The sequence below is a fragment of the Agelaius phoeniceus genome, chromosome 3, assembly GCF_051311805.1.
Source record: "Agelaius phoeniceus isolate bAgePho1 chromosome 3, bAgePho1.hap1, whole genome shotgun sequence".
Classification (NCBI taxonomy): Eukaryota; Metazoa; Chordata; class Aves; order Passeriformes; family Icteridae; genus Agelaius; species Agelaius phoeniceus.
Window position 1 is genome coordinate 108,994,539 of NC_135267.1, and position 27,188 is coordinate 109,021,726.

At 39.7% G+C, this 27,188-nt stretch overlaps 1 protein-coding gene across 3 annotated transcripts in view; it reads left to right on the top strand.

The window, feature by feature from the left end:
• The window catches only part of CNIH3 (cornichon family AMPA receptor auxiliary protein 3), a 49,900-nt gene extending 23,044 nt beyond the window's left edge, over positions 1-26,856 (top strand). For 2 of the 3 annotated variants that reach the window (XM_054630001.2, XM_077176120.1), the window contains exons 3-6: positions 1,287-1,334; positions 17,031-17,143; positions 19,572-19,715; positions 21,394-26,856. In XM_054630001.2, coding sequence (XP_054485976.1) covers positions 1,287-1,334; positions 17,031-17,143; positions 19,572-19,715; positions 21,394-21,421 — 333 coding nt within the window. In that variant the 3' untranslated portion in view covers positions 21,422-26,856. The remainder of the gene's footprint in view (positions 1-1,286; positions 1,335-17,030; positions 17,144-19,571; positions 19,716-21,393) is intronic. The other variant, XR_013181553.1, reaches the window with a different exon arrangement.
• Positions 26,857-27,188: the final 332 nt, after the last annotated feature.

Sequence of the window (27,188 nt, forward strand, 5' to 3'; positions counted from 1 at the left end):
AAAGGCTTAGGGAGAGTTGGCTTCTCACATTGTTATAGTACATTACCTGTTTAAAAACATTAATTGTTTGGAATATTTTGCCATATCTAAATGAAAATATCAGGTAATCTTCTGAGGACAGCAAGCCCACTCTGCCTTTTGCAGTGTAACTAACACTAAGTAGAATCTTTCACAGTAACTCCAGCCAAGGGGCTATGCAGTGAAATTTGGTTTTGCTGGTTAGCTTCTCATTATGAGCCATTGAAAAGAAAGCCTGGCTTTGATTTGTCTTCTTTCTCTGAGTTGAGTTTTTAGAACATGTTTTGAGTCACAATGCTTAATTACAGTGATTCTCAGTATTTTTGAATGCATCTGTTGTTTCAAGTGGCATTTCTAGGCCATTTCAGATATTTTTCACTAATGTGTATTGTATTTGCTGGGTGCCCCAATGAAGGAAGGAATGATGAATCTGACTCCATGTTCTCAGAAGGCTAATTTGTTATTTTATGATGTTATATTAAAGAATACTAAACTATACTAAAGTATACAGAAAGGATACTTGCTAAATGCTAAAAAGATAATAATGAAAACTCGTGACTCTTTCCAGAGTCCTGACACAGCTTGGCCCCAGTTGGCCAAAGAGTCAAAACAACTCACGCCAGAATCCAATGAAACAATCACCTGTGGGTAAACAATCTCCAAACACATTCCACATGAGCACAACACAGGAGAAGCAAATGAGATAAGAATTGTTTTCCTTTTCTCTGAGGCTTCTCAGCTTCCCAGGAGAAAAATCCTCGGTGAAGGGCTTTTTCAGAAAATGTGACAGTAACAAATGTGTTAAATTCTAGTATCACATGTTCAGGCACCATCTTAGTGATAGAGAAAGAGCTGCCATGCAAACTTCATTGTTTTTCCCACTCAGATTTATCTTGAAGCCAGAGGTTGGGTGCCTGAAAATGCAAGACCAGGTCTCTGTGGTATCAACTGGCACAATTGGATAGAGCCACAAATGATGACTTAAAAGAGTTGCAGCCTCTGGCTGAAGGCTAACACAGGCTTGAATCCCCAGCTGATATTGTTACACCCAGTAACAAATGAGAAATAACTCACTGGGGCTTAGAAATGGGAAAATCATTGTGTGTGCAAGCAGTGGATAAGAAGTGAGTGCTGTCAATCCAGATTAATAACATGTGCTGCTTCACTGCAGCCATTAATTAAAACATTGACCCCTTGTAATTGTGATATATTGTCTTCATTTGTGACACCAGCTAATCTCCTGCCTTTCCCCCACTTTCTCTTGACAGAGGGAGAGGCTGAGGAATATTGAGCGGATTTGCTTCCTCCTGCGAAAGGTGAGTGTGAACCAGCCAAGGATTTGTGAAGTTTATGAGAATTAAAGCCCTCCTGTGGCAATGTGCATTTATTTTCTCTTTGATCCTCATACTCTGATGATGGAAAGCTGGATTCAACTGAGAAGTGAATGTCAGGATGACCTTGTAAGGACAGAGCAAGACAAATTGTGAAAGGTTGACATAATAGAGGTTGTCTGGATAAAACTGAACTTCAGAACATCAGGCCATTTATTTTGGAACGAGCTTTTCCAAGGTAGCAAGTCCTTTTACAGCTGGAGCTTCTTTTATAGTCCTATTAAACTGCTGTTACAGTTGTAGTACAGGCTTTAAAAATACCCTTTCTTTTTGAACACTGGCTTAGTATTTGACATGCTGAACATTTTTATTAGTTACCTATCTAATGTTCAAGGTTTCTGGTTGATGGAATAGAAAAGTTGGTAACAGTATGTATTTCAGCTTGACACAGGTGAGATGCTGAGTGCCTCAGCTTCTGAGACATTTGAAGGAGCTGATAGATTGTGGGTTACCTATTTGTGGCTTCAAATAGGATTTTCATAAGCAATCTTTGTTTTTCCTGACTGTGTCCCATTGAAGTAAAAATAATCATGGTTCCAAACAATTTTATTCTGTGTTCAAAGTTCTATACATTTTGTTCTGCAGAGTGGTAACAAAGCCACCTAAATCCTGCATTTTTCCTTAAAAAGGTCATCACTGCAGTGGGGACTGCTGAACACAACCTAATCAAGCTAAGACCTAAATTCAGATAGGGTTTTAACAAACATCATCCTCAGAGGTTTTGGGAAAGCCAGTGCTGGGGATTATCACTGTGAGCTGACCCAAAGGCATAGCTGTGCCTCCATGCAGAACCTCTGGGCTGCCATCCTCTGCTCAGTCAGAACCTGAGTCCTGTCTGTTTGGCACCCCTGTGAGCATGTGGCTGCTCAGAGCCACATCTGAGTACTTCCTGAGCCTGGTTATGCCACGTCGGACACAAAAAGAAAGGAAAATACTTATTACCAATAGCTTTCCTCTTTATCAAACAGGCAGCCAGCCAGTCTCAAGCTGTGTCCCAGTTTCTTGGTCATAAAGCAACTGTTGAGTGGTAATGGTTTAATATATGTGAGCCCCATGGGAATGCCTTGCCTGCATCAATGTTTAATTTTTATTGCACATTGGCCTTGTTGTGAACGGCAAAATGGAGCGTTTTGGCTAATTGCAGACTCTGTATTCATGAGGGATTGGCTTGCTTCTGTTTCACTTAAATGGTTTGTTAATTCAGCCTCTTCTTCAAAGTTCTTTGGGGAGACATTTGTTTTAATTGAGAGATTATATGCAAGAAGAGGAGGGTGCAATAACTACAGAGATTTGTAGCCTTCAAATCTGACAACCGCTAAAAGCAGCTGTGTTTTATGTAGCATAGAGGAAAATTGAGGAAAAACAGTAAAGAATTGAGTGCCAGCTATATTGATACAGGAAAATAGCTGTTAGGATTCTTCCAGCAAGTACTAAATATATCCCTCAATATTGTGTGGCTTTAGGGTCTGTTTCTATTTTTATGAAACAACAGCATACCTGTTTTGAAGTCAGGAAGTTCTTTTACAGGGCATTGAAAACTGTGGTATCTTGCTATTTTTGACATTAGAACTTAATGTTTAAGAGCTGATGTAAATTTGTTGTTTTAAAGAGGTTAGAGGTGGGCTATAAAAGTATGTTCAATTTCATTATTCACTGGTTTTAGAAGGGGTCCTTGGGAATTGTCAAATTGTTAAATATGTCATAGAAATCTGATTCCAGTGAGCAAAGACCTTTTTAACGATGTGTTTTTGGGTTTATATCCAAAACACTTGGAGAAGTTTATTGAGAAACTGTGACCAGGTGTGTGATATTTCACCAGCTATTATATATACTTATGTAACTTATTTACATTTTCCAAAATAGAATGGAGGATGCAACTGTTCTGCAACCAGGCATTTTCTGATGTTTGGTTTGGAGAAAATGCTTCTGTATCATTAAAACAAGCAGGGTTTGTGTGAAGCAGGTCTGTATGGTGCTGGCATGTAGACGTGCAGGAACACATGGCTCCTTGTTTCTACAGTGCTGTAGGATTGTATAAACCTAAATTTTCTTGTTACTGAATAATGATTGATTCATCATAATGAAGATATGAACATTTCACAGCCACAGTCAGGTCTCTCCTGCCCTGAAGTAAATGAGAAGAAGGCTTCTTTTCTGAACCCAGCACCATGTGAGGTCCTCTCAGGCTGCAGGTGCCTGACTGTATTCAGTGCTGTGGGGTTTTCTGGGATGGATCTGTGTTCCTGTGGAATATCCCATCATGCAGACACTGGTTCCATACAAGTGTCAGGCGATTTGCACAGGACACACCGGGGTGAGCAAATGCTGTGGAGGCTTTTTTCCCTCTCAAGTGCCTTTGTTTCCCTAAGGATGTGATTCCATGGCTCCCTGCAGTGGTGTCCAGAGGACACAAGCTGGTGGTGGGTGGGAGCAGAGCAGTACAGAGCAGCTCAGACTTCTTGGGCTTATCAGCCCTGCTGAGGGGTGCCTGCGATGGGCCAAGATGTGCCTGTGAGGTCTACCATGACTTTTACAGTCAAATATTTTGGGAGGGCTGTTAAAATATGTTCAGGTACTGATGACAGCGATATTATTTAATTGCAATTGCAGTTGTATTTAAGAAATCCACCTAACAGCTTGATTCCTTATTTTTTTTAATTCCTAATTGATACTTATGTTAACACTAAGGACAATTAGGAATTTCCTAGATTAAAATACAGTCAAATTCATTAATCAAGCACTGCAATATTATTACTTTACCTTGGAGGAAATTTAAATTAAATTTTGATTAGGTTATGCATCATAATTTTGGAATTAATTCAATAAATCCTCACTAAGGAGGAGAGTTGATTGAACTTCTTGCTCAGTGAACACATTTCAGGTTTCAGTTTGCTCATGCCAGACACTGCTCAACAATTTAAGTAACTCTCCTCCAATTATCAGCAAATATTTGTTTTTAAAGCCCATTAAGCTAAAGTAAGAATGATTTCTGAACATCAGAACTGGAACTTAGTGTGGAGGGAGTTGAGGTTGATCAGACTTTTACTCATTTTTCTGATGTAGTGCGGCATTTTAGTTAAGTTATGCCTAAAATTCCTAAAACTGCAAGTGTAAGAAAATACTGTACCAGAGCTCAATCCTTTTTCTTGATTTTATTTGGGGTTTTTTGGCTTTTACGAATCCTTAAGGGATGATGGGAAGAGAGTAAATTCAGCAAGAATTCTAACCACAGGCAAGGTGACATTAATCTCAAAGATGTTCCAGATGAACTTGAACTGTCTTGAAGAATACAAAAACACAGACAAAAGCCCCTGCAGGGACTGGGTTTGAATAACCCAGCTCAGCCAGTTCAGCACTCCAGTACCAGGAGTAGTATAGTAGATAATGGATCAGGAGCTGGGGTGTTTTAAACAAAACAAAGCTAAAAACCATTTTTGAAGCAAATTTTAATGTTTTAGTCAGGTGGTTGGGCAGTGCCAGTGCTTGGTCTGGTCTTTTGCCTCTGTCAGTGTGGTTTCCAGTGGAGCTGGATCTGCTGTGGTAATGGTGGAAATTTATTCTGTATTCAGTAGTTCTGGTGTTTACAAGGTTCAATTCTGGTTTTTACCACTTTGCAAAAGTAAAATAAATGTCTATCTTAAATTTATATTTCATTTTATATGTCCTAATACCTGTGATAGTTATGTTTTACTGTATTTACAGGTTTTGGTAAATAACCAAAACCCACAGGACCTCAAAGAGTGATTGTAGAATTGCCATTCTGTTCACATTGAGACAGTGTAAATAAAATGTAAAACCTAGTGAGTGTAATACAGGATTCCAGACACACACTGTCTGTACAGTTTTGTTTCAGTACATTTCAATATTTACATATTCTGTAAAAAAAGTTAAAATTACTCCCATGTGTGCAAGTAACAGTAATCCAGAGACATCCAGAGCAAGCAGGAGCTTGAAGGGTTTTGGGCTAACACCACAGGTTCAGCTGTGGACAGAGCATTCTGAGGATGGAGATAAGGCTTGGTCCTGTGTCTGTGTCATGCCTGTTTGTCAGCAGTGAAAGCAGACTCCCAAAGTTTGGACAAAACCGCACAATATGTCCAGTGAAACATTACTGAGCTCCTTGGATCAGCTAACAGGGAAAGTTAGCTTTTAGGCTTTTCCTTAATAGCAGAAGAAGATTATTTGAGTACAGAGCTTCTTTTCCTTTAAAGGTCTCTAAATATTATGTGAAAACAACCTTGTTAAAAAGCTCTATCTTTCCTTTTTTACCCTTATCCAGTTGACTTTTTTTTTCTCCCATATTTTGGCTGGAGGAGACTGACCAATATGCACTGGAGTAATTGCCATATAAAATATTTTTTTTTTTTTTACTTGGACCTTGATAGGCTCCAGACCTTCACCTTCCAGTGGCTCCTAGCATTCCCTGCTTGCAGCATCTCCAGTGGCCACTCTCCTTTGAGGAGTGTCAGGTGTCCCAGTAGCTCATTTCAACGACTGATCACATTCTTTTCTTCTTGATAAATTTGCTAGTTATTGCCAGGATCACTCTCTCTGTTGTTCTGCCTCATGGTCACTGGCAAGCCTGAGATAATGTGATGGATTTTAAGAGTGTGGGTTTGGGTCTGTGTGTTGATTGCTTCATCATGCATTTAGGGATTTATGGGTGTGTAGCATTCTTTTACCCAGTCTGCAGGCTGATGGTCATTAGCAGAGCCCTTCTGTAAGCCTATAGCATGGCTCATTAAAATGCTTAATGTGAGCTTATATAAGCAAATTTAGCAAATGTGATGCATAATCACAAGGAATTTTGAAAGTGGTGTATAACCATCCATATTGTAAGAGGGAATCACACTTTCTCCCTGGGGCTGAGAAATCTCCTCTAAGTGGAAACTCCAGCAGCAAGACAATTAGTTTGTTGTGAAACTGGGAATAGCAGCAATGGTTTTACTTTGGTAGTGCTCTACATTTTTTACAACCTCAATAAATGTGTTTTAATTCCTCTTCAAGTTGGACTTAACAGAAAAAGAAAATGTTGCAGCATAGCCACACTTAGAGGGATAAGTCTGCAGGGTTAATATATCCCAGGTTTCCTCTTACCTGGTAGTGGACTAGTCTTTGAAGCTTAGGTGCTTGTGTTATCTAAGAGGAAAACAGAATTTTTAGTCTAATCATTAGGCATTTTTGGGCTGTGGAAATGGCAGTGGTATTCTGCCTTACAGGAGAAAGAGGATGATGTTTCCAGAGTTCTGATAAACTGCTGCTCAAACAAAGATCACAAAAGGGAACAAAAAATGGCAGCGTGTGACATTTTTGCTGTTAGCAGCGATTGTTACAATGATGGAGCACATGAACTTTGTCCACTCTCATTAGAGACCAAAGAGTTCATCATTGCTGCTGGCTTCTCAGTACATGTCATGTTTCTTGATGTATCTAATACTCTCTCTTTTCACACCTCATCAGTGTGATGAAACTGCTGAGTTTTGAGTAATCTTCTGGGCAGCAGGAAAACTGTCAGGAGACCCTTCCCACAGAGTGACTGGGAGCATAATCCCCAATCAAGAGACAATGTGGGTATCTTCAGAAGAGGGAATATAAAATTCTGTGGGTAGAAAAAATACTGCAGATACCCAGGCTGTCATTCAATGTCTCCCTGTGACTCAGGGCAACACAGAAGGTTATACCCAGGCAGTGTATAAAACTATTTAAGTAATTACTATGTATTTTAAAGATTGTTTTTATAATCTCAAAAGCCTTTACTTTTTTTCCTCCTCACTCTTTGCACTGCAATTTCAGTGGTTCAGAACAGAGTTGAATGCTTTTGATTGGATTCCATGAGATAGTTTTGTCATGATCTGAACTTGCGATTAACTGGCCTGATAAGCAATGTGAATCTGAAACGGATGTTCATTAATCCTTTCTTTACAGGTTTAAACAGATGATCTGTTATTGGGACTACAGTGATATTCTGAATTAACATTATCAGATGAAAACTTCATGTTTTAAAACTGTCTTAAGTCAAAAGGGTAGTTTTAGTACACATTCTCCTTTTTGGAAGAAAATGTAATACAACTCTGCTTTTGTTGTCTTTAGGTGGATGTTCTGTTGTCTTACATTTTGCCACTTTTTGAATTTTGCATTCTGTTCTCTTAGTTGGATACTTTGATCTTTTAAAGGTTGTGTTGAGAGATGACTTTCAGCAAGACTTGGCTCTCCTTTTCTATAATGTTTGTGTTGGTGTTTGTTACAGCAGTGCTTTTGGTCTCAGGTAAAGAGTAAAGCCTGGTTGTGCCAGATGCTACAAAAACCACATGGTAATAAATATGAAGAACATTTGTTTACACCAGACATGCACACAACAGGAAAGGAAAGGTTGCACAGTTGTTCTGATGATAGAAATCTTGTTTTTGGAGATCTACTTGGTTTTCTTGTTTGCAGGCAGAGCTTGAATCTTTTATTTTTGACCAAAGGTAAAAAATTCCTTGCTGTTTTTGAGGGGTCTGATGTTTTGTTGGTTCAATAATTGCATGAGGTCTTGGATCTCTACAGAAGCTGTTCAAATCCAGCCCAGTTTGGAGTCAGACCCAAACTGCTGTGGTCACATTTCATATTGCTGGGAATGAAATAATCTGGTATTGTACGCTTGCAGGCTTGGGATGTTTGCTCTACAGAAATACTAATGAACAGGGGCAATAAGATGAGCTAGATCTCTGTCAGTATCACACTGAGTGGGAGCTACACCCCTCTGCTATACATGCACACACAAAATTCCAAACTGCTTCCAAACTGCCTCAGAAGAAATTCCAGGGTTTGCATGTAGCCACTGGAATAAAGGATATTGCTGTTTCAGAGGCATTAATTATACCTGCAGATTTTGTAGGGTGTCAGCTTGCCATGCTCTGCATATTCTTTCCATTAGGATTTGGACTGTGATTGCAGCATGCTTCTTAAACTAAATTCATTGAAGTTCTCCATTGTTTGAAGTGCCCCAAAACTTTTTAAAATGCATTAGATTCTAAACATGTGTGAGAAACCCGAAACTGGTCTGTATTTCAGTACTCCATTCTTACTTGAAAGGTACTGCTAAACTTCTATTGCATGATAAAGCCAACTTTATTCTGGCCTTCAGAGTGGCTCTGACAAGATATTTTTACATTAGGAGAGCGTATTTTTTGCACTTCAAGGGTAAAATGTGAAGTTAGCTAAAAATGTATTAGTACACAATTTTGAGTTTATGAAAATCATGACTTACGGTGGAGTTCTTTTTAGACAACTTTCACACAGCATCCCTCACTAGTTTCATACAGAAATATGATAGATAAATTCTAAATCTTCTGTTCATGTAAACAGTGAGGCTGTCCTTAGGTTGTACAAGGGAAAGAAAGAAAGAAGAATTATGACAGGAGAAGTGGAGATACAAGAAAAGCAAGTAAAATATTTGTAGCTGAAGTATGACACACTTTCACTAGCTCTGTGTTGGTTTAATTGTTTTCTGCAGCTTGCCTAAATGAGGAGGGAGTTAATATATTCACAGTGATTCACACTTGGTAGAGGTTTTGTTTGCACCAGAAGGATGAAGGACATAATGATTTTCCCTGAATCTTGTAATAGATTTCCAGGCCTTCAGTACCTTTGTTACCAAGCTGCCTTTTTCAATGCTGCACTCTGACAGAAAATTCAGCACAGATAATCTAAAAGCTTCCCTCTTTCCCTCTCTTCACTCTTTTCTGCCTACTTATTTGTTATCTATGAAGTGTGGAAAGGGATAAAATTGGGCATTCCCTATTCAGTTAGTCTTTTGGGCACCCACATAGTTTGAATTTCATCAGAAAGAATGGAACTTGGCCCAGAAGCTATTTTGCAGAACTGATAGTAGAATTGGGATCAAAGAGCTGGCAGTATTTATACTTTGTACACAAATTATCCCATAAATGTTGTTTGACTAGAGATAGTGCATCTCTTCTTCACACTTGCTGTTTTATTTTAAAGAGGTTGTATTCATATTTACTAAACAAAGTATTACTATTGCAGTAAAAATACTGAATATAATCCCTCTTGTCCTTTCTTTCGATACAGTATCATATCTGGAAAGAAAGCCCTTAAAATAGGACTAAAGGACTGAGAGGAAGTGTAGTACTTCTGGCAGGCAATTCATTCACTACTGACACTCATTGATTAAGTGAATTGTGCCAACACTATTTTTAGTCAATTTTACAAGTTCCTGAATTCAGCACTTTTGAAAAGTTAGAACATAACAATTGTTATTTTTAGCAATAATTGCCTAAGGATGTCTGTGTGCTTACCTAGGGATAATGAGAAGATAGATCCTGCTGTGTCTGCCAGGTGCTCATAGCAGGGGGAGCTTGTAATGGGAAAAGTTAGGAAAACTATTGCAAGAGTGAAGAGTTCAAACTTTTGACTCAGTCACAGTTTGGTCCTTATTCATCTTCTGCTCCAGGGGGGAAGTAGGATTTGCCAGAGTGATGCCTGATGAAAACTGGAATATCCTTTAAAGGGAGATATTCACAGTGTTATTACTCATGAAAATATTTCTGTATGAAACTATTTCAGTTTAACTACTACATTTTGCTGCTAATCTCATCTCTAAGTGTTTAGCCAATAATCAAAGTGCCAAACAAAGTGTCACTCTGTAACTGATGACCTCTTGCTCTACAATTCAGCTTCTCCCAGTCCTCTTCTCGAGGGCTTGTAAACATAAGTCCTTGCAGTGGGAGAACACCACAAGTAACAGTGGAATAAGCTGAAGATGCAGCAAAAATGTAGATGAGTAATGTTGTCTGTGCTGTGCTCCTGAGAGCAGTGTACTTCTCAGCCACTTGGGGTGATGCAATTTATGCATCTGTTCCTCAGAGCTGTGTTGAAATATTGGCAGAATTTGACTTGCTAATGGCCTATATTTGCTCTAATTCAGTATGCAATAAAGTAAGTATTTGCATTTTAATAAAACGAAGGAAGTTAAACCAGAGGTCACTGTTATGTTTGGCAGAATGTTCAGGGTGGCTTTAAGTTGGGATCACACCTTATAAAGCTACTGTGCAATTACAAAAAGCAGTATAATTCCTGAATGTAGAGCACAGTGATTCCACCCCATGCCTGTTTATGGATGCAGGTTTTTTTTTCTGCTGAGAGTTAAATGTCCTGCCTTGCATCTCGTTGCTGATGCTTTCTATAAAGCTGTTGTAGTGCCAGGGAGGGAAATGTCTTTGCCACGATGATTTCACCCCATACCTGTTTATGGATGCAGGTTTTTCTTCTGCTGAGAGTTAAATGTCCTGCCTTGCATCTCGTTGCCGATGTTTTCTATAAAGCTGTTGTAGTGCCAGGGAGGGAAATGTCTTTGCCATGATGATTTCACCCCATGCTTGTTTATGGATGCAGGTTTTTTTTTCTGCTGAGAGTTAAATGTCCTGCCTTGCATCTCGTTGCTGATGCTTTCTATAAAGCTGTTGTAGTTCCAGGGAGGGAAATGTCTTTGCCACGCCTGCACTGCACCAAATCTGCTTCCTCAGACTGCCACTCTTCACACACAAACAGCCCTCTTGCAAACACTTCGTTTTCAGCATTTATGGAAGTGTCAATCTTGGGCAGACCCCCAGGAGAAGGCCTGAGGGCCCTTCCTGAGCCCTGCAGATGGCTGAAGTTCATTTTGATCATCCCTGAGGTTTGTGCATTCATAGCCCTGCCTGTGAGCCGGGGGTTGGTTTTGTAGCTCCTAACGAGCAGCTGCTGCGCTAATTGCCGCTCTCCCCACTTTTGGGGGAGCAGCAGACAAAGGCGGCAGGAGCTCTTGGAGCAGCCCAGCTGCGGGGTGTCCTGGCTGCTTGTGCCTGAAATACCAAAGTGAGGTAGGGCAAGGAGAGGTTTATTACCCTGTTTTCTGCCAGCACTGTGGGAATTAGAGGAGTTGGCGCTCCGGGGTTGCCATCCCAGCTTCTGTTGCTGGTTCGGAATTAGCGTTAGAAAAAGGAAGGTCATAAAGATGTCTCCTGATCCCTGCTGAGTGGAAAAGAACAGTTTGCAGAGGAGATGCACTTGTAAGATCACAGCACATCTGCCCTAATGACGTGCCTGCCAAGCATGGGGCACTTCTTGGATTGTGCTGGTGCCCTGCAGACCTTTCAGTCTTTTTTTAAATCCGTTTCATAACCTTTTTACCTGTTGTCTGCTGTGACCTTCCACGGGCTCTGCAATACCAGAATATTTATGGATACTCCTGATGAGTGTCCTGTGAAGACCTGATTCTCATCTCTCACTCCTGTTGAAGTTATTACTGGTCTTAAGAAAAAGCTTAAATATTCTAGTCATAAACTAGCTCCAGTGGAATATATAGAATTGAATATAATTATCCCCATGTAGCAGAAGAGAGAGAGAGAGACAATGAGAAGTGAAATGATAGGCCTAAATATAAATGTGTTTAGTAGCTGAGATGGAAAGAGCATCCAGAAATCCTGTCTTTTAATATTAGATCTTGTACTGTGTCTGAGATGGATATGGAGTGAGAATAGTAATTAGGCTCTTTGTGTTACTCATTTCATTGTCTGGTATTTGTGCTGTGGAGTGACTTATGTTCACATTCCACTTAAGAGAAATGTCTAAAGAAATTCCAATAGCTCTTTAGAATAATTAAATTACCTTCACAAAGCACTGGCTTTTTGCTGCTTTGTTTCATTGTGATCCCGAGCAGTGAGTGGAGGGGTGAAAACACAGATGTGTTATCCTTTTTTTTTTTTTTAATTTCTGCTCTGCATTTTGTTGGTACCATTAAGTCTTGCATGTGTGTGCTGCTCCTCTCCCCCAGATAAAATGTAAAGCTGCATATATTAATTTAGTAGGTTCAGCTGCACATTGTCCTTTTGATGATCTGGAATCCATTTCCCAAGAATTTTCTTCTGAACTACATGCACAAATCTACCTACCAAACTGCTAAATACTTCTAGAGGTTTGTAAAACATGGTTTTGAATTACTTAAAATGGTTTTGTTACATGTTTGTGTTCTAACAATTTGATGCTACTGAATTAGGAACTAGCAAACAGTCTGTAGAGACACAAGCAAGTGTGGATTTTAACAGGAGAATTGAAATAAATTGGACCTGAATATTTGGACAGAAAACCTTAGTATATTTACTGTGACAGCATTGTACTGGGCTCTAGGGCAGCCTTTCAGAAGAGGTTTTGGAAGTCAAGTAACCCAAATCATTTAAAGTAGATTAGAAAAGTGGGAAGACTTCTTATATTTCAAGAGTAAAATTTAGTGTTTCGTCTGTTTGATCAGAGCAGACAGTATGTTTAAAACTGTTGGAATTATTAAGATGTATGGTCTGTGTATTTAAATTACACATAGTTGACCCTTCTTCTTTGGTTTGTGCAGCAGCAGGAGGAAACAGATGATTTGTTTCAGAGTATGTACATTCCACATACACACACAGTCTGGGCTAAGGCACATGCTGCTACTATTTTTCTGTATGGTTTTGCTTTCTTTTTTTCCCTTTCTTGCACTACACTTCTGATTTTGCCAGTCTGTGCTGTTCAGTTGGGGGAATTTTGGAGTCATTAAATAACCTCCCTTTGATCTCACAGTGTCTTTAACTCAGCTGACACTCTCCCCAGTAACCCAGGTTAGCTCTGGCAGGCTCTGTAGGGATGCGCTTTAAAGTGCTATTGAAATAACTCCCGTGTCCTGAAAACCTTGGGTACACCTCCACCCCCTCTTTCCCCTGCTATTGATGAGGACTGATTCTGTCAGCTTTTTTGAGGGATGTGGTGGAAAAAGCAGCAAATGAGCCCCATAGTGACAAGCTGCAGCCATCCTCTAGTGCAGGCAGATGCAGTAGCAATAACCACTGCAATAAAGCAGAGTGCACTTAGATCAGACCTCATCTGGCCCTGTGATTCCACACATGCACGATGCTTGAAGTTTTCTGTTGCTTTCAGGTGGATGGAAAGGGGCTGGTGTGATTTTAAGGTGAACAACATGTTTGCACTGGGGTAATCACCAGAAGGAGATTCAACCCCCACTTCTCTGCAGGGTTTTCCTGCCATCTGTAGGAGGAGAGGGCAGGCATTAAGAAGGGAAGTTGTTTCAGCCTCCAACAGTGTAATGAAGACTCTCAGAAGCTCTGGTAGGGTGGAGTGTGTGATGGCTGGCAATTTCTGGGTACAGTGTAAAATCTGTGGTTGCAGTGTGGAGGTTGACAGGCACAGATGGAGACTGATGGAGACTCTTGGGTGTTTTGGGGAAGGAACAGCAATTCTGTGAGAATTATTATTATTATTAGTGTGGAACACTCAGGAGCATTGGTCTAAGCAAAGTGCTGGAAAGAAGAATCTTGACATTTCAGTGGCTTAAGAGTGGGAAAACCGTTTGAGATTTGTGAGAATTTAATAGCACTGATGAAGGGATATTATTATTCCTTCCATAATATCTTTCCAGTTCTGTTTTCTATGAGGTATTTTATGGACCCTGTTCACTGGTGAGACAAAACTGTAAGAGTCATTCCATGTAAAAATGATTTAGTGTCCTGTAAAATCAAAATTACATTTGAGAAGGAGGTATCCATCTGTAATAAACAGAACAAGGAGGAGAGATACAGACAGAAAAAGACAAGTTTATCTTTTGTATAAGAACAACAGAACAGATGTAGGAAATGGGAAACAGAAGAATGTTATTTAGGACTGAGCTTCTCTAAAGGGCTCTTTGTATTCCTATAAACAGAAAGAAGCTGCTGATAGGTGCTTAAATTCAGTGCTTGTTTTCCTGCTCTTTAGTTCAGCCAAGCCTAGGTGTCTGTCCATAGCAAAGCCTGCTTTATTTTCTATGGAATTAGAGAAGGATCAATCTCCATGTGCAGTGTGTGTGTACTACTTTGTATGAGAGTGCATTTCTTGTGGTGAAATGGTAATGAGCATGATACCCACCTAAGGTTTTACATTTTAAATGTGAGTGATAAATTGTGAATAAGGGTTTACTGATGTGGACATTTACTTAACTATGCAGTTATATCAGAACAACACTAACAAAGTTAGAGTGGTTTCATTTTCCCTTGCTTATGTTGTGGCATTTCTGATTAGCAGCATTTTTTTTTGTCCAGAAACTGACTTCCTTTTCAGGTTTTCCTGTGGTTTTCCACAGTGAAGTATCAGCCATGTGAATTTCTGGTGGTAAATTTGTGGTGCCATTTGAGCTTGGGACTCAAAGTGACCAAGTTGCCTCCCTTGAGAGTTGTGCTGCTATGCCAGTTTCTCCTTCTCCTCCATGTTTCATAACCATCACAAGCTTTATCTTGAGCTGTGTCAGAAAGCAGAGGTCGTTATCTGAATCAGGATGTTCCTGGTTCAAAATAGAAGTGTACTATTTATATCCTAACATGTTTACCATCTGACAGCTTCCTATGCTCTCACAGGAATGAATTAAAGACATTGGCTTAGTTCCTGTTGCAGTTATCTGTATCACTGAAGTTGCTTTTCAGTTGAGTACCTCAGCAGGAACTACAAGGATTGACTGCTGCTTGTTTCTCAGCCAGCTTTCTTCTCTCCAGGAGCTGAATCCCATGTTTGCTAAAGTTGATTTCCAGTTTTCGTTGTTTTCAGAGGATATAGTGTCAAATTGCAGGATGATTCTTACAGCCAAGAACTGAGGCAGTGTTTTATTTTAGTTATTTACTTGACCTCATAAGCCTTGCTGCTAGTTAGTGCCTTTCTATACTTTATGCTTCCAAGTCTCTCACCTCCTTTTAGATTTGATCTCTGAAGTACATCAGCTGAATGTAACTGGCTTTGCAGGCTGGGCTTTGTTTGCTTCTTTGCACAAATTCTCTCCAGAAACAGTGATTAGCAACAATACTTTCTTATTTATGTCTACAGGAAAATACCACTCCAAGAAAAGGTTGAAGAGACATCAATGACCCTTTTACTGTTCTACCACAAGTATAGACAGATTTAATTTACACCAGAAATTGTGACTGGAAAGTGAGCCTACTTCTGAGAGTCCTCAGCTTCCTTTGTTTCCTTTCTAATTTCACTGCAGATTTTTGGTTTGTTTTTCAAGCTCTGTCTGCATAAATATTCACCGTGGGTTTCCTTCCCTGTTATTACCAGCCAGCCCACTGACCAGGCACCAGGGTTGCAGTCTAGCTAAGTTTGTGTATTGTGTTGGAACCAGCAATCAAATATGTGAAAATGAATGTAATATGCTTTTGAGTGTTGTGATGTTCAGTGGGCAGATGTACATCATGAAGACCTTTCTTGTCTACAATTTGTTATGAAGATGAATCATTCTTTGGGGAAAGGTTATAGTCATGTTGTAAATCACATTCTCAAACTGAAGAAAAAAAAAGATCCAGCAGTGATAAATAAGTACCATCTGGAATCTGAAGTATATAATTGTATTATGATTTCTCATCCACATAAAATAAGCCCTTGAGAATGTTTAAGTTGAAGGCACAGTCACGGAGATGCCCAAATCTGTTAAGTTCTTCAAGTGCTGAAGTGAAATGCATTTAAACAGTGTGTTCCATGTGAGGTGGAAAGACTCCTAGAGCCAAGATGATGGAATTCCTTGCAGCACAGCTCTATGGGAATAGTTATTTGGAAAAACTGTGTAGTAAATTTTACCTTGTTTTTAAAAAAAATAGGGCTCGCTTTAATTATTTGACAGATGATAATGAATTGTCATCAAAAAAAGCCCCCAAATGCCTTTTGTGATTTAATTTTGGTTGATATATCTCCAATATGAAGCAGTGGATGCAGATGAGTTGTGTGTGAGTTTGTCTAGCTTTGAGAAATATGCACTGCTGGAAACTAGTCTTTTCTGTGACTTGAAGAAAATAATCAGGGATTTCTGAGAAAAGACATGGGAAGAAAACAAAAGAAGAAAGACAGCTAAGAAATGGGAAAGCAGTGAAGAAAGCAAAGTGCCTTTTGAAATAACTACTCTGAATCAACATCACATACATTTCTGCTTCTGCCAGCTGCCCACTCATTTTCTCTTTTAATAGAAAGAATCGTCATGGTTCTGAAACAACAAATGTAGGGAGCCTTGGATTTTCTTAGGAAGTGAGTTTCCTGTCTTAGTGGGTTTGTGCTTGCAAGACTGACTTGGTAATGGATTTGATCTCTTTATGGTGTATATAACATATCAAAATGGTAGAAGCAGCACTTTGTTTTTCCAGAGACACTCCTCCAATGTAGGAGCAAAACTTCAGGAGTAGCTTTGTTTCCTTTCTGAATGCTTCAGTAATAAAACTTCATTCTTTGAAAACTCTTTTACTGGCATTCATTTAGTCTCAAAATGCTTTTGTGAGGGAGGCATTAATATAATGTATATTTTGTAGACATAGATCTGGAACACCAGATGAGACATTAAGTGATTTGTCCCATGTCTTGGAGTACAAACTTGGGTAGAGCCTTAACAAACCTGGCCCTGGGTTCTGTGCTCCTTGCTCAAAGCCATGCTCTCTGCCAGCTGAGGTGTGTCTAGGGACAGACACACAGGAGACTTGCAAGACTTGCAGAGCTGATTTGTTCTCTGAAAAACTACCTAGGTGACTAAAATCAAAGAGGTGTTTGTTTTACTGACTTCTGTTCTTTCTGTTCCTTTCCTTTCAGCTGGTGCTGCCGGAGTACTCCATCCACAGCCTTTTCTGCATAATGTTTTTATGTGCTCAGGAGTGGCTCACACTGGGGCTAAATGTTCCTTTGCTTTTTTATCACTTCTGGAGGTAAGCCCTTCTTTTATATGCTGACTGCTTGTTAGCCTTGGTTGTCAGCTCAGCACACATGCAGGTTTTGTGGACAATGAAGGACAGTGATAGGAGTGGGGGTGAGCACCTCTTGCCTAGAGGCTCTTGCCTATAAGCCACTGAAACTTACATTTCCAGAGAAAAAGGAAATTTTTCATGATTTAGAATGGCTAAGGAGGAGAACATATGATAATACAATGTGGCTTTCAGTTACTTGGATGGATATTCTGAAGGGTGTCAGGATGCACTCATCACAAGTGAAAACATGGAAGTGAAATAGGCTGGGATCTGAATGTGGAGCTTAGTGAGGCTCTAAATACTTCACAGATGGGGAGTTGCAAGACTGTTCATATCTGAAAGAGCTTGGACCTCTTCATTCAGCCCTAGCAAGGAAACCTTTCCATTGTAGTTGTGAAACAGACTGGGAAAGCTGACAGATTTTTGTGTCTCATCTTCTTTGGCAGCTTTTGGATTTTTTTTTTCAGTGTAAAGTAAGTTTTTTCTTTCTGTACAGTAGGGAATTTCTGTTCTGCAAGGGAATCCTCTTTTAGAGACTCGTGGAGTAGGGATTGGAGCAGATGAAGAACTGTTTCTTCACACTGCCCATATGAAGAAATGGGGAGTGTTCCCACTCTGGAACTCTGAATTGTGTTTATATTGACCAAGGGGCTTCCAGACCTGATCACACAAGACTGCTGTTGTTTTCCAGGCAGGCAGTGCAGCTGCTGCTGCTGCATCTCCCTCTGCATTCTAGTGGAGGATCAGCCTTCTGTTGCTTCTGAAAATAACCAAGAGACATCAGTTTTTGTGGTTGTCAGTCTGGAGACTTCCTTAGTTTCTCATTTTCACAGTGTTTGTAAAAGCACAGATGATTTTTGTCTGTCAGGGTCTCTTTGTGTTACAAAGGTACATATGGTAGCAGAAGAATAATTCTGTAAAGAAGTCAAAATCATCATCTCAACCAGGAACTTTTTTACATTTTTTTCCTGCAAAAGCTCAGTGGTAATGCATGATAAAGTGTATTATTCAGAAATTAGAGTGCCAGTATAGTTCTGAGAAAGCTAAATTAAATGAGCTTTATTTTAAAAGAAATGCTTTTCTCTCTATTGTTTTGCTGCAATAAAAATGATAATGTTTTATGCTGCTCTTTTCCTAAGGGTTAACAACCCTTAGTGTGACAATGAGACCCATTAGAAAAATTTCTAAAAGCAATTTTTTTCTTTCCAAGGGGAAAATGATCTGATTCTAAGTAATGATATCAACCTTTGGAGAAAATTTTTAATTCTCTTTTTTTTTTTTCCTATGATTCTTCATATGCTTTGCTATAGATACTCCATTATTACTTCTACTTTAACCACAGGCAGTTTTGGGTTCATTGTGTAAAGTTCTGCACAGAACCATGGGAAGACACTGTGTAATGTCTTCATCCAAATGAAGAGAATTAAGCAAGATCCCACCTGTGGTTCTCCATAAAAGAACTTGCAATCTTATTAGAGGTTGTAAGTGGATGTGACTAACACTGGAAGGGAGAAAGGCAAAGTTATTTTGAGAACATCTCGTTTGAAAGTTTGCTGCTGGTCGCTTGCTTGGTGTTTTTATGTCTTCCTTTCTGTCTATCCATCTGTAAGCAATCAGCAATCTTCTGCTTACTTTGTCAAAGCAGCAGAAATAACAATATTTCCTCTGATTTGTGCTGATCTTAGAGCAGTTCCTTAACTTTGTTGAGGACTTCTTTTTTTTTGTTTGTTTTGCTTTTGCTTTTTACTGCAAACTACCTGAGACAAAAGCTCCTTTGCCAAAAAAGTTCTTCTGCCATGATTTTCTCACTCAGTCATTGCTGAGAATAATTAGAAATTTGTCCTGTGTAAGAAGAAAAATATTTTTTGAAGAAAATTATTTGGATGATAAATTTTTGAGCAGTGCCACATGTAGAAAATATTGGTCAGCCGCTTCTTACATTACTCGATATTGGCTTTTTTCCTTTTCAGAGTTGGAGGAACTTAGCTACCAGTTGGTTGGGACTGTCACCTTTCATCATGTCTGAAATCAGTTGTGTAGGTGCAATAAAAGCCCTGTAATCCTTCTGTGTGATCACAAACCACCATATATTGTCACTCACAATGTGTGAGTTATGAGTGCATAAGCCATAAATAACTCTGTAGGAAGGGGAAATGTTTTCATCTGAAGAATTAATAGACCACAGTAAATCCACATTCATTAATTGCTTGGTTCTGTAAGAAAGGAGATGATCCAGCATCCTCATTTTTACGGTGTCTGGAAGTAGAGACTTGGGAAAAAAAGAGGAATTCCTTCTTTATCATGGAAGATGGTAGTCAGATGTGTATCTGCACATACTTAATACAGATTACTAGAGAGTCATTCCAGGTGTCTTGTCCTGCTCTTTCAGGTATTTTCGTTGCCCAGCAGACAGCTCAGAGCTGGCCTATGATCCACCTGCAGTCATGAACGCAGACACCTTGAGTTACTGCCAGAAAGAGGCCTGGTGTAAGCTGGCCTTCTACCTCCTCTCCTTCTTCTATTATCTCTACTGGTAAGTCTGGCCATTTCACTAAGCTGCTTTTCATGTCATTTGTGGAATTGCATTCAGGAATGACTGGAATCAATTGGACAATTTCCTTAGTCTCATAAAAGGTTGCTTCTGCTGTTGATTCAGGGAAGCACTCCTGCTGACTGCTGGCACTTCAGTACAGAATATTTAGTGTTGACCTAAGGCCTGAGCCAGGATGCAACACCAACCAAAGGAAATAAATTTTGCTTCTCTGCATGATCTTTTGGGATGGTAAAATAGTGAATATTGTGCTAATGGCATGACACCAAAAAAAAACTGTAATACCTTATGATTCAAGAGGATCATAAGGAAAATACTATACCTTTGGTATAGTAATACTCAAGATGGTAAATAAATGGGTAGGTAGATTTTGGGTGGGAGCATGGGATGCACCATGCCCCTGGTCATTCCTACAGGCTCCCTTTCATGACAGGGCAAAGCCTGAGCATGATCCAAACCCCTAAATAAGGTATATTCATGGAGATATGCCCACCAATTGGGCATTGTCCCCCTGCCCCTTTCAGCTGTCACACGTCCTCAGTGCACAGGCACAAATGCCCAATGCAAAAATATGTCAGGATCATTTAAGGTAAGGCCTTGCCAGGATCCCAGTGCTTTTAATCACACCATAAAAACTACTGGACAACAAACTCTAGCACACTTTAAATGGAGACGATGCTTTAGCTGTCTTTCTTCTACTCCTTCCTCCATGATGTATTTGCATAGAGTTGCCTCTTCAAGCCAGTCTTGCGTGTCATCCCTCTGCAAGGAAGAGGTGTGCTGGTAGAAGAAAAGTGTGTTTTTCTCCTCTGATTATTGGTGTCTGACCTGTTCTGCTGTTCACCACATCTTGAGGGGTCACTGCTGCACGTTGTTGTTTCTCAATATTCCTTTTAAATGCTGTTGAGATTTGGGGGAAAAAAGCATTTTTTAACTCCACGTTTTTGTGTTGGGATCAAAGTCAGCTCAGCAGTGTGGTGTAGCGTTTCTCCTGAGACTTTACTGCTGTGCAGCTTCCTCTGAGCCCTTCAATCTAAAACATGGCCACCTTCCAAAATCCACTGCCTGGTGCTAGATAAAATAGTATAAATTACAGACATTTTTCCAATGCTTTCCTGGGTATTGGCAGAATTAGAATTGTAGCAAAATGGAGCTGTGGCAATATATACTATTTTCTCTGCTTTTCCGAGTTGCATTTAATATGTATGGATTCAGTCCAGCTGGTGGCTGCATTTTATGTTCCTTCTAGTGCACAGAGGTTTTTTTCCAAAGGAAACAAAACAATGCAATTTCATAGAAAACCTTGCCTGCCCTGCCGAGAGTTGCTGGTTGAAGTTTGAAAGATCAAACATGCTAAAGCAAAATGGTTTTGTTTCTTTGCTGTTCAAATCCAGACATCAGACTGAGCTTTAAAAAGCTCAAACTCAGCTTGTGGTGCAGTAGGATGTGGATAATGAATTTGTTATTTCTTGAGTGCCTTTTGATACCCATCTTGAATGCACCATAATTAAGATGCTTCAGAGAGATAGAAGGAATGCAAAGGAAAGCACAGGCCATTACAGCCAGACCTGAGGAACAGACAGCAAAGGGTTATAAAAATCAAAGTGCTCTGCATGCTTCAAAGGGATACTTTCATATTGTGTCTTTCTTTTACATTCAGCATGATCTACACTCTGGTGAGCTCTTAACTGAAAGATCATCACTAAGGACTGAAAACAACAAAGGCTGGAGGTGCAAGGACGAGTGAACCAAGGGATGCATGATTAAAAACAGCAAAGAGGAAAACTTTGAACCCAAGCAGTAAATACGGTACATGAGAGAGAGATCAAGCAGAATACCATGGGAGAATGGCTGAGTTAATTCTGTCTCCTGTTTCTCAATGTATTGCAGCAAATGATTTTCAAAACCCAAGCAAACAAAAAAAAATTGCAACAATGTGGGCCAAATTATACAACTATTCACCTTTCCAGGGATAATGCTGCTTGGTTTAGTGGATTCATTAAAACCTTAATGCCTGTAGTTCCTGCTGTCTTCCAGGAAGCAACATTCCTTTTCTTAAGGACTGTTCTGGACTGAGGAAGCACAGGACAAGATGATCTTATACAGAAAGAAGAGCTGTACAACATTCTGAAAACAAGCAGTGAGTGGACTTTGGATGGATATGTGACTGAACTGCAGGGCTATTCTCATGACACTAGTCAAACAGGGATGTCAAGTCTCATGGAACTGCTTCAGTGGTTTTGGTTTGTTGGTTGTTTTTTTCCCCACCAAAACAACAATACCAAAAGAATTTGCAGTTTCAGTGTTCTGTATTCTAACTATATGCTATTCCTGCAGGTGAACATCCAGTATATTTCTGTACTTCATTTGTGATGCACCAACACCATTCAGTGAGATGTTAATTGGGTAAACCAATTAACCAATACATTGGGTTTAACCTAATCAGGCCAAGCACTTATCAGAATAGTGTTCCTCTGACTGGAAAAAAAAACCCAAACCAGGTAAAAGCTGCATCTATTTTAAGAGGATTGTAACATAGCTATTATATTCATCACAATGCTGGATGGCAAATACTGGACCAGCTAATTGTGGTCTGTATTTCTGTTTTGCAGTTTTACTTCTGCTGTAAAATTTAAGCTGGAACAAATACACAAAATGTCTTTGTCTTGTATGAGGTTCCTATTGAAAGATGTTCAGTTTTTTATAATTTAAAGCTTTTAAAATTTTGTCATAGAATTCTCATTTGAATTCCTTTATATGGGCTGCATATCTTTATACATATGTATGTATACAAAAATACATATCTACATAAATACAATCTATTTACATTTTAGGTCCATCTGTTTGACAGGTCAAAGGCATCAAGTCTCCAGAACTGCTGCTAAATATATTTCAATGCTGATCCAGGTGAACCCAGACTCATTCCCTCAAAGTCACTGGTGCTGTGGGTAGTAGCAAGGCTGTAAACTCGAGACTAACACCAGAGCCTTCACAGACACTGCTTAGCTCTTGCATAAGGTGGGTTTCTACCAGAGATTGGCAGAGAACAGTGTGGAGAGGCCCGTCTGTCCCCTGGCTTGTTCACAGCTGGTCCTGTTAGCAGGAGCTCACTGATCACCACCCTTGGTCTGGCTATTGAGGGCCAGCAGACTGATCCTGTACCCAGCTCTGAGGTGTCTTTAGGCTGGGCACAGCAGTTCAGCTGGAGAGATGCAGTCTCACCATGGCTGCTGAGTCATCCCATGTCTGGCATGTTCCCTGTGGAGCTGGAGTTACTGTGTGCCTGCAGTGCCAGGACTCACTCTGGTTTGGTCTGTGCAGTAGCAAAATTAAATCCTGTTAACCAGCAAAGCACAGTGGCTGCATGATAACTCTGCTCCTGGGCCATGCCAGCTCCCAGATCCTGCCTGGGCATTGCTTGGAATGGGGCTAGCTGGCCTGTGCAAGCATTATACTGGGATCATTCTAACAATATTTATATGAAGTTCTCCCAAGGGCTGACATTCTTTAATTTACAGTAGTTTGTTTTTATTTGGTGCATTTTATCTTCATACAATGTAGTATACCCAGTTCTAGAAGCATAAGGCTGCCAAATCAGATGTTGGGAAGCTGATTTGGACTCTGATGGTTCACAGGTTTGGATTGCACCCACCACAGAGGTGGCTGAACTGCTCTTGAAATCACATTGACCCTGCTGGCAATACAGATATGTTCTCTTGGAGTGAGCCTGTGCTAAGGAACTTCACTGCACCATTACAGAGCCAACTGATGGAGCTCTGCTGCAGAGGAATAATTAATGCACAACCCATGAAAAACTGATGGCTGTCTGGAACTGAATTTCATCTCTGCATCCTGACTAAATCATCTAGTTCTACAGCAGTATAGGAACCAGATTCACAGGAACAAGTCACAGTGAATAACTTGTAGATGTCTTGCTACCTCATAAAACTTTCATCTCTGAGCTCTGAGCAGGTGACTGAATCGTTCCATGCATCTCCTAGGATTTCATAGGAGATGAAAAGAAATTACTTCAGGTTCCCTATATTCCAAATACATGCTTTCAAGTCAGTTTCATTGAAAGGCTTGGAATTTTGTGAGGTTGGATGGGTGAAAGTATGATGGCTTCTTGCCTGAAAACACACAGTTTTCAGATCCTGAGGTTCAGGGATGAGCTGGACTGGCAGGAGGTCAATTATTTGCCTGCAGGGCTGAGTAGAAGCTCTGTGAGTTTTTGTAGCTGGCCTTGAGCTGTAATTCTTGACTTTGCACAAAAAGCAGTTGTTTATGTGGGTCTTCTGAATGTAACCTCAGGGGACTTCAAGGACTGCAGTTATATATGCAGTCCAGGATATGCTTGGTCATTTGAAAGAGGTTCTCTATTGCAGGCAACTTCATCAATACACTTACCAAGCTCCACTGGAAAGCAGAACACTTCATTTGGTCCTACTTCTGCTTTGAGTGTGTGTTTCCAGGATTTCACTGCTCTGGTACTTGAAATTATATATATATTTTTTTTGCGTTTCCAGAATAAATTTATTCTTAGATAATTTATTCCACTTGCTTTTGAGCCAACATTAGCCTAAGTACACTTTCTCTCATGCTGCTTAAGATTTCAATATATAGAGAAAGAAGTCCTTTTCACCCTCCATTCTGTTAAAAGTGAGCTGTCTCCTGTCCTCCCATAGAAAACTCTATTCTCCATGTCTTCTTTAAAGGGTTTCTCTGTTGTCTTTCGAGTCAAATTAATCTTTCTTAAGAGTGAATAATCACAGCTGTTCAGAGTATTCTGGAGAGTGTCTTACTCTAATTAGTCCTTGCTGTGAGTGGACAATGAAAGCTAACAGTCTCCGTTCTTTCCAATAATACTTATTCAAAAAAGTAATCACACAGCTCTCAATAGCATTTTGTTTCTCTTTTATATAAATCTTAAAGCTGATGGAAAAACTGATTATGTTCCCTTTCATTGAATTCAGTCTGCAGAGCCAGGAGTTGGACTTGATGATCCTTGTGGGTCCCTTCCAGCTCAGGAGATTCTGTGATTCTGCTTTTACCAAAGCCAGGGAAGAATAGAAAAGAATACTGAGATCTTTGGTCACAAGGAAGTGTCTTCCCCATGTCACACTTTTGAGGGAGAAATAATCTGTGTTATGCTTTTTGTCTCCAGTTCCTCCTTGTTGGTTAGTGGAGGCTGGAGATTTCCTCTGCAAGCCTACTTTCTTCCTGTTTCTTTTCCCAGAAGGCTGAATGTTATTATTTAGGAGCAGAGTTCTCGTCTCTCACAGAGAGAAGAATCTTCTGGGATTTATTTGATGATAAATCCCAGAAGACACAAGAAAACACATCATCACCCTTTGCTCCTTCAGGAGCAGATGTGAAATGAACATGCTCTTAAATGAGTATTCATTTTCCTCAGCTCCACTATCTGTGAAGTGAAAGAGGTGATACTTACCTTGTGAACTCTTCCCATACATGTTGTACTCTTTTTTTTTTTTTTTCTTTTTCCAGTAACTGTTGAATCTGCTTAAAAGAAAAAGGTAAGAGGTGGAAAAAAATGGGAGAGGATGAGACTTGGATGAGCTGCTTACCAAAGAGGCATCTACACAGTGTGCTGGCCTTTAGCTGCCTGTTCCTGGAAGGGATGAAAGGCAAGGTCTCCTATTTATAGTCAGGTAATTGCAGTGATGCTGAATAAAATTGTTGCTGCTCTGACTGTTTCAGTTTCAAGTACAGCAAATCAGTGCTGATAGCAGAATGCTTCGCCTACAAATAATTAACTGTACTTAAGCTGTCAGAAATGTTTTTCCATCTGCTTCCTTGAGCCATATTCTTCCTTTTGCACTAAGCCCCTCGAAGAGAAAGAAAAAGTTCTTCAACCTACACCTTACAGAAACTGCTCTGAGGTTGTTATGATCTGGCAATGCTGTTGGGGTCATGAGTAATCCTACATTGTTAGCAAGGGTATTAGCAATCTGTTGCTTTCCCTTTCTCCATTCCATCTCCACACAGGTATTTTTGCCAAAAAAAAAAAAACCAAAACCAAAAATCACAGTGCATGATCCAAAATTCTTGAATTTACTGAAGGTAAATTATTATTTGTTGTTTCCATTTAATGCCCATTCCCTCTACGTGGGGAATGGGTTCACACTGGAAAGTCTCTAGGCTTTTGTTGGTAGGATTCTTTAGATCTTGATACCACATCCATTAAACTGAATTATGTTAATGGAAAGGGAACCTGCATTTTTGAGGGATAAGGGTAAAATTTCAGTGCTCATGTTAAGCTACCACAGGAAGCTATACCAGCTTGGTAAAAATCTGGCTACATGGAAGTTGATGGAAATCGTGCCTTCTGTTTCATGTGAGCCCCCATTAACAGTGCACAATTTCTACCAAGAGGTTGGTGGAAATTAAAAATAGAAGAAAACCCAAACAAAGACAGTAAGTTTAGTTCATCAAAAATGTTATTGGATGTTAGATAAAGCTTGAGTTGCTACAAATAGAGCAGGAGATGAAAAGGTCAAAAGAAACCAAGAGTTCTTCATTCTTTGGGAAGCAGCAAGTACTAGGCTGCCATCCATGCTCCACTGAACTTTACATTGGTGATCTCAGTCCAGATTCCTGCTCTGGTGAGTTTTTCCATCATCCATTGCTCATGAACACATTGTTCTGATTTATTTTTGTTCTGCTCAGTAACGCAGTTGCAGGTGGGAAGGAGGGAAAACTCTCCCATGAAATACAATATTCCCCTTATTTTCTCCCAGAAAACATGTGAACATGCTGTAACAAAATTCTGATGATGTGTTGCAATGATACACCTCAACCAAAGAATGAGGTTCTTCGCTGCAGACAATATTCTGATGCAATTTAATAAACCACAGGTCTAGAAATATTTTTTAGTGCTTGCACACTTGAATTAGTTATTTTATTACCTCTAATTGCTGGCCAACTTCCCATGTAAGAGAAAATATGCTCCTGTGGCCCAGCTCCATGAATTTTAGTGAAGTCAAACTCTCAGTAAAACTCTGAGGAATGTAAAGTGCTTTTTAATTTTTTATTTCCTAATAATGAAACCCCATATTTGAGTACTGTGTTATGGCAACAGAATAAAGCATTAAAAGACAAAATACCTTGTTTAGTCTAAATCTCAAAGAGATGTTGCTCCTTTTTTCCTACAAATTTTCCCTAATATCACCAGTCTCCTGACAGACCTGAAGAAATTTGTCTGTCCCACTGTTCTGACAGTTTCAGTCTTTTTAAACAGATTTGCAGCCACTGATCATCAGTGTGAAATGCTGACTGGAAAAAAACAACTTTTACAGAGCACCCCAAGATTTATGGAAACATTTTAAATAGCACAGAAGTCATCCAGTCTTATGGAATGGCTCTCACCTGTGCATAGTAATGTAAAGTAACCAAGCACATAATAGTACAAGTAAAGCATAGTACAAGTCTTGTAGA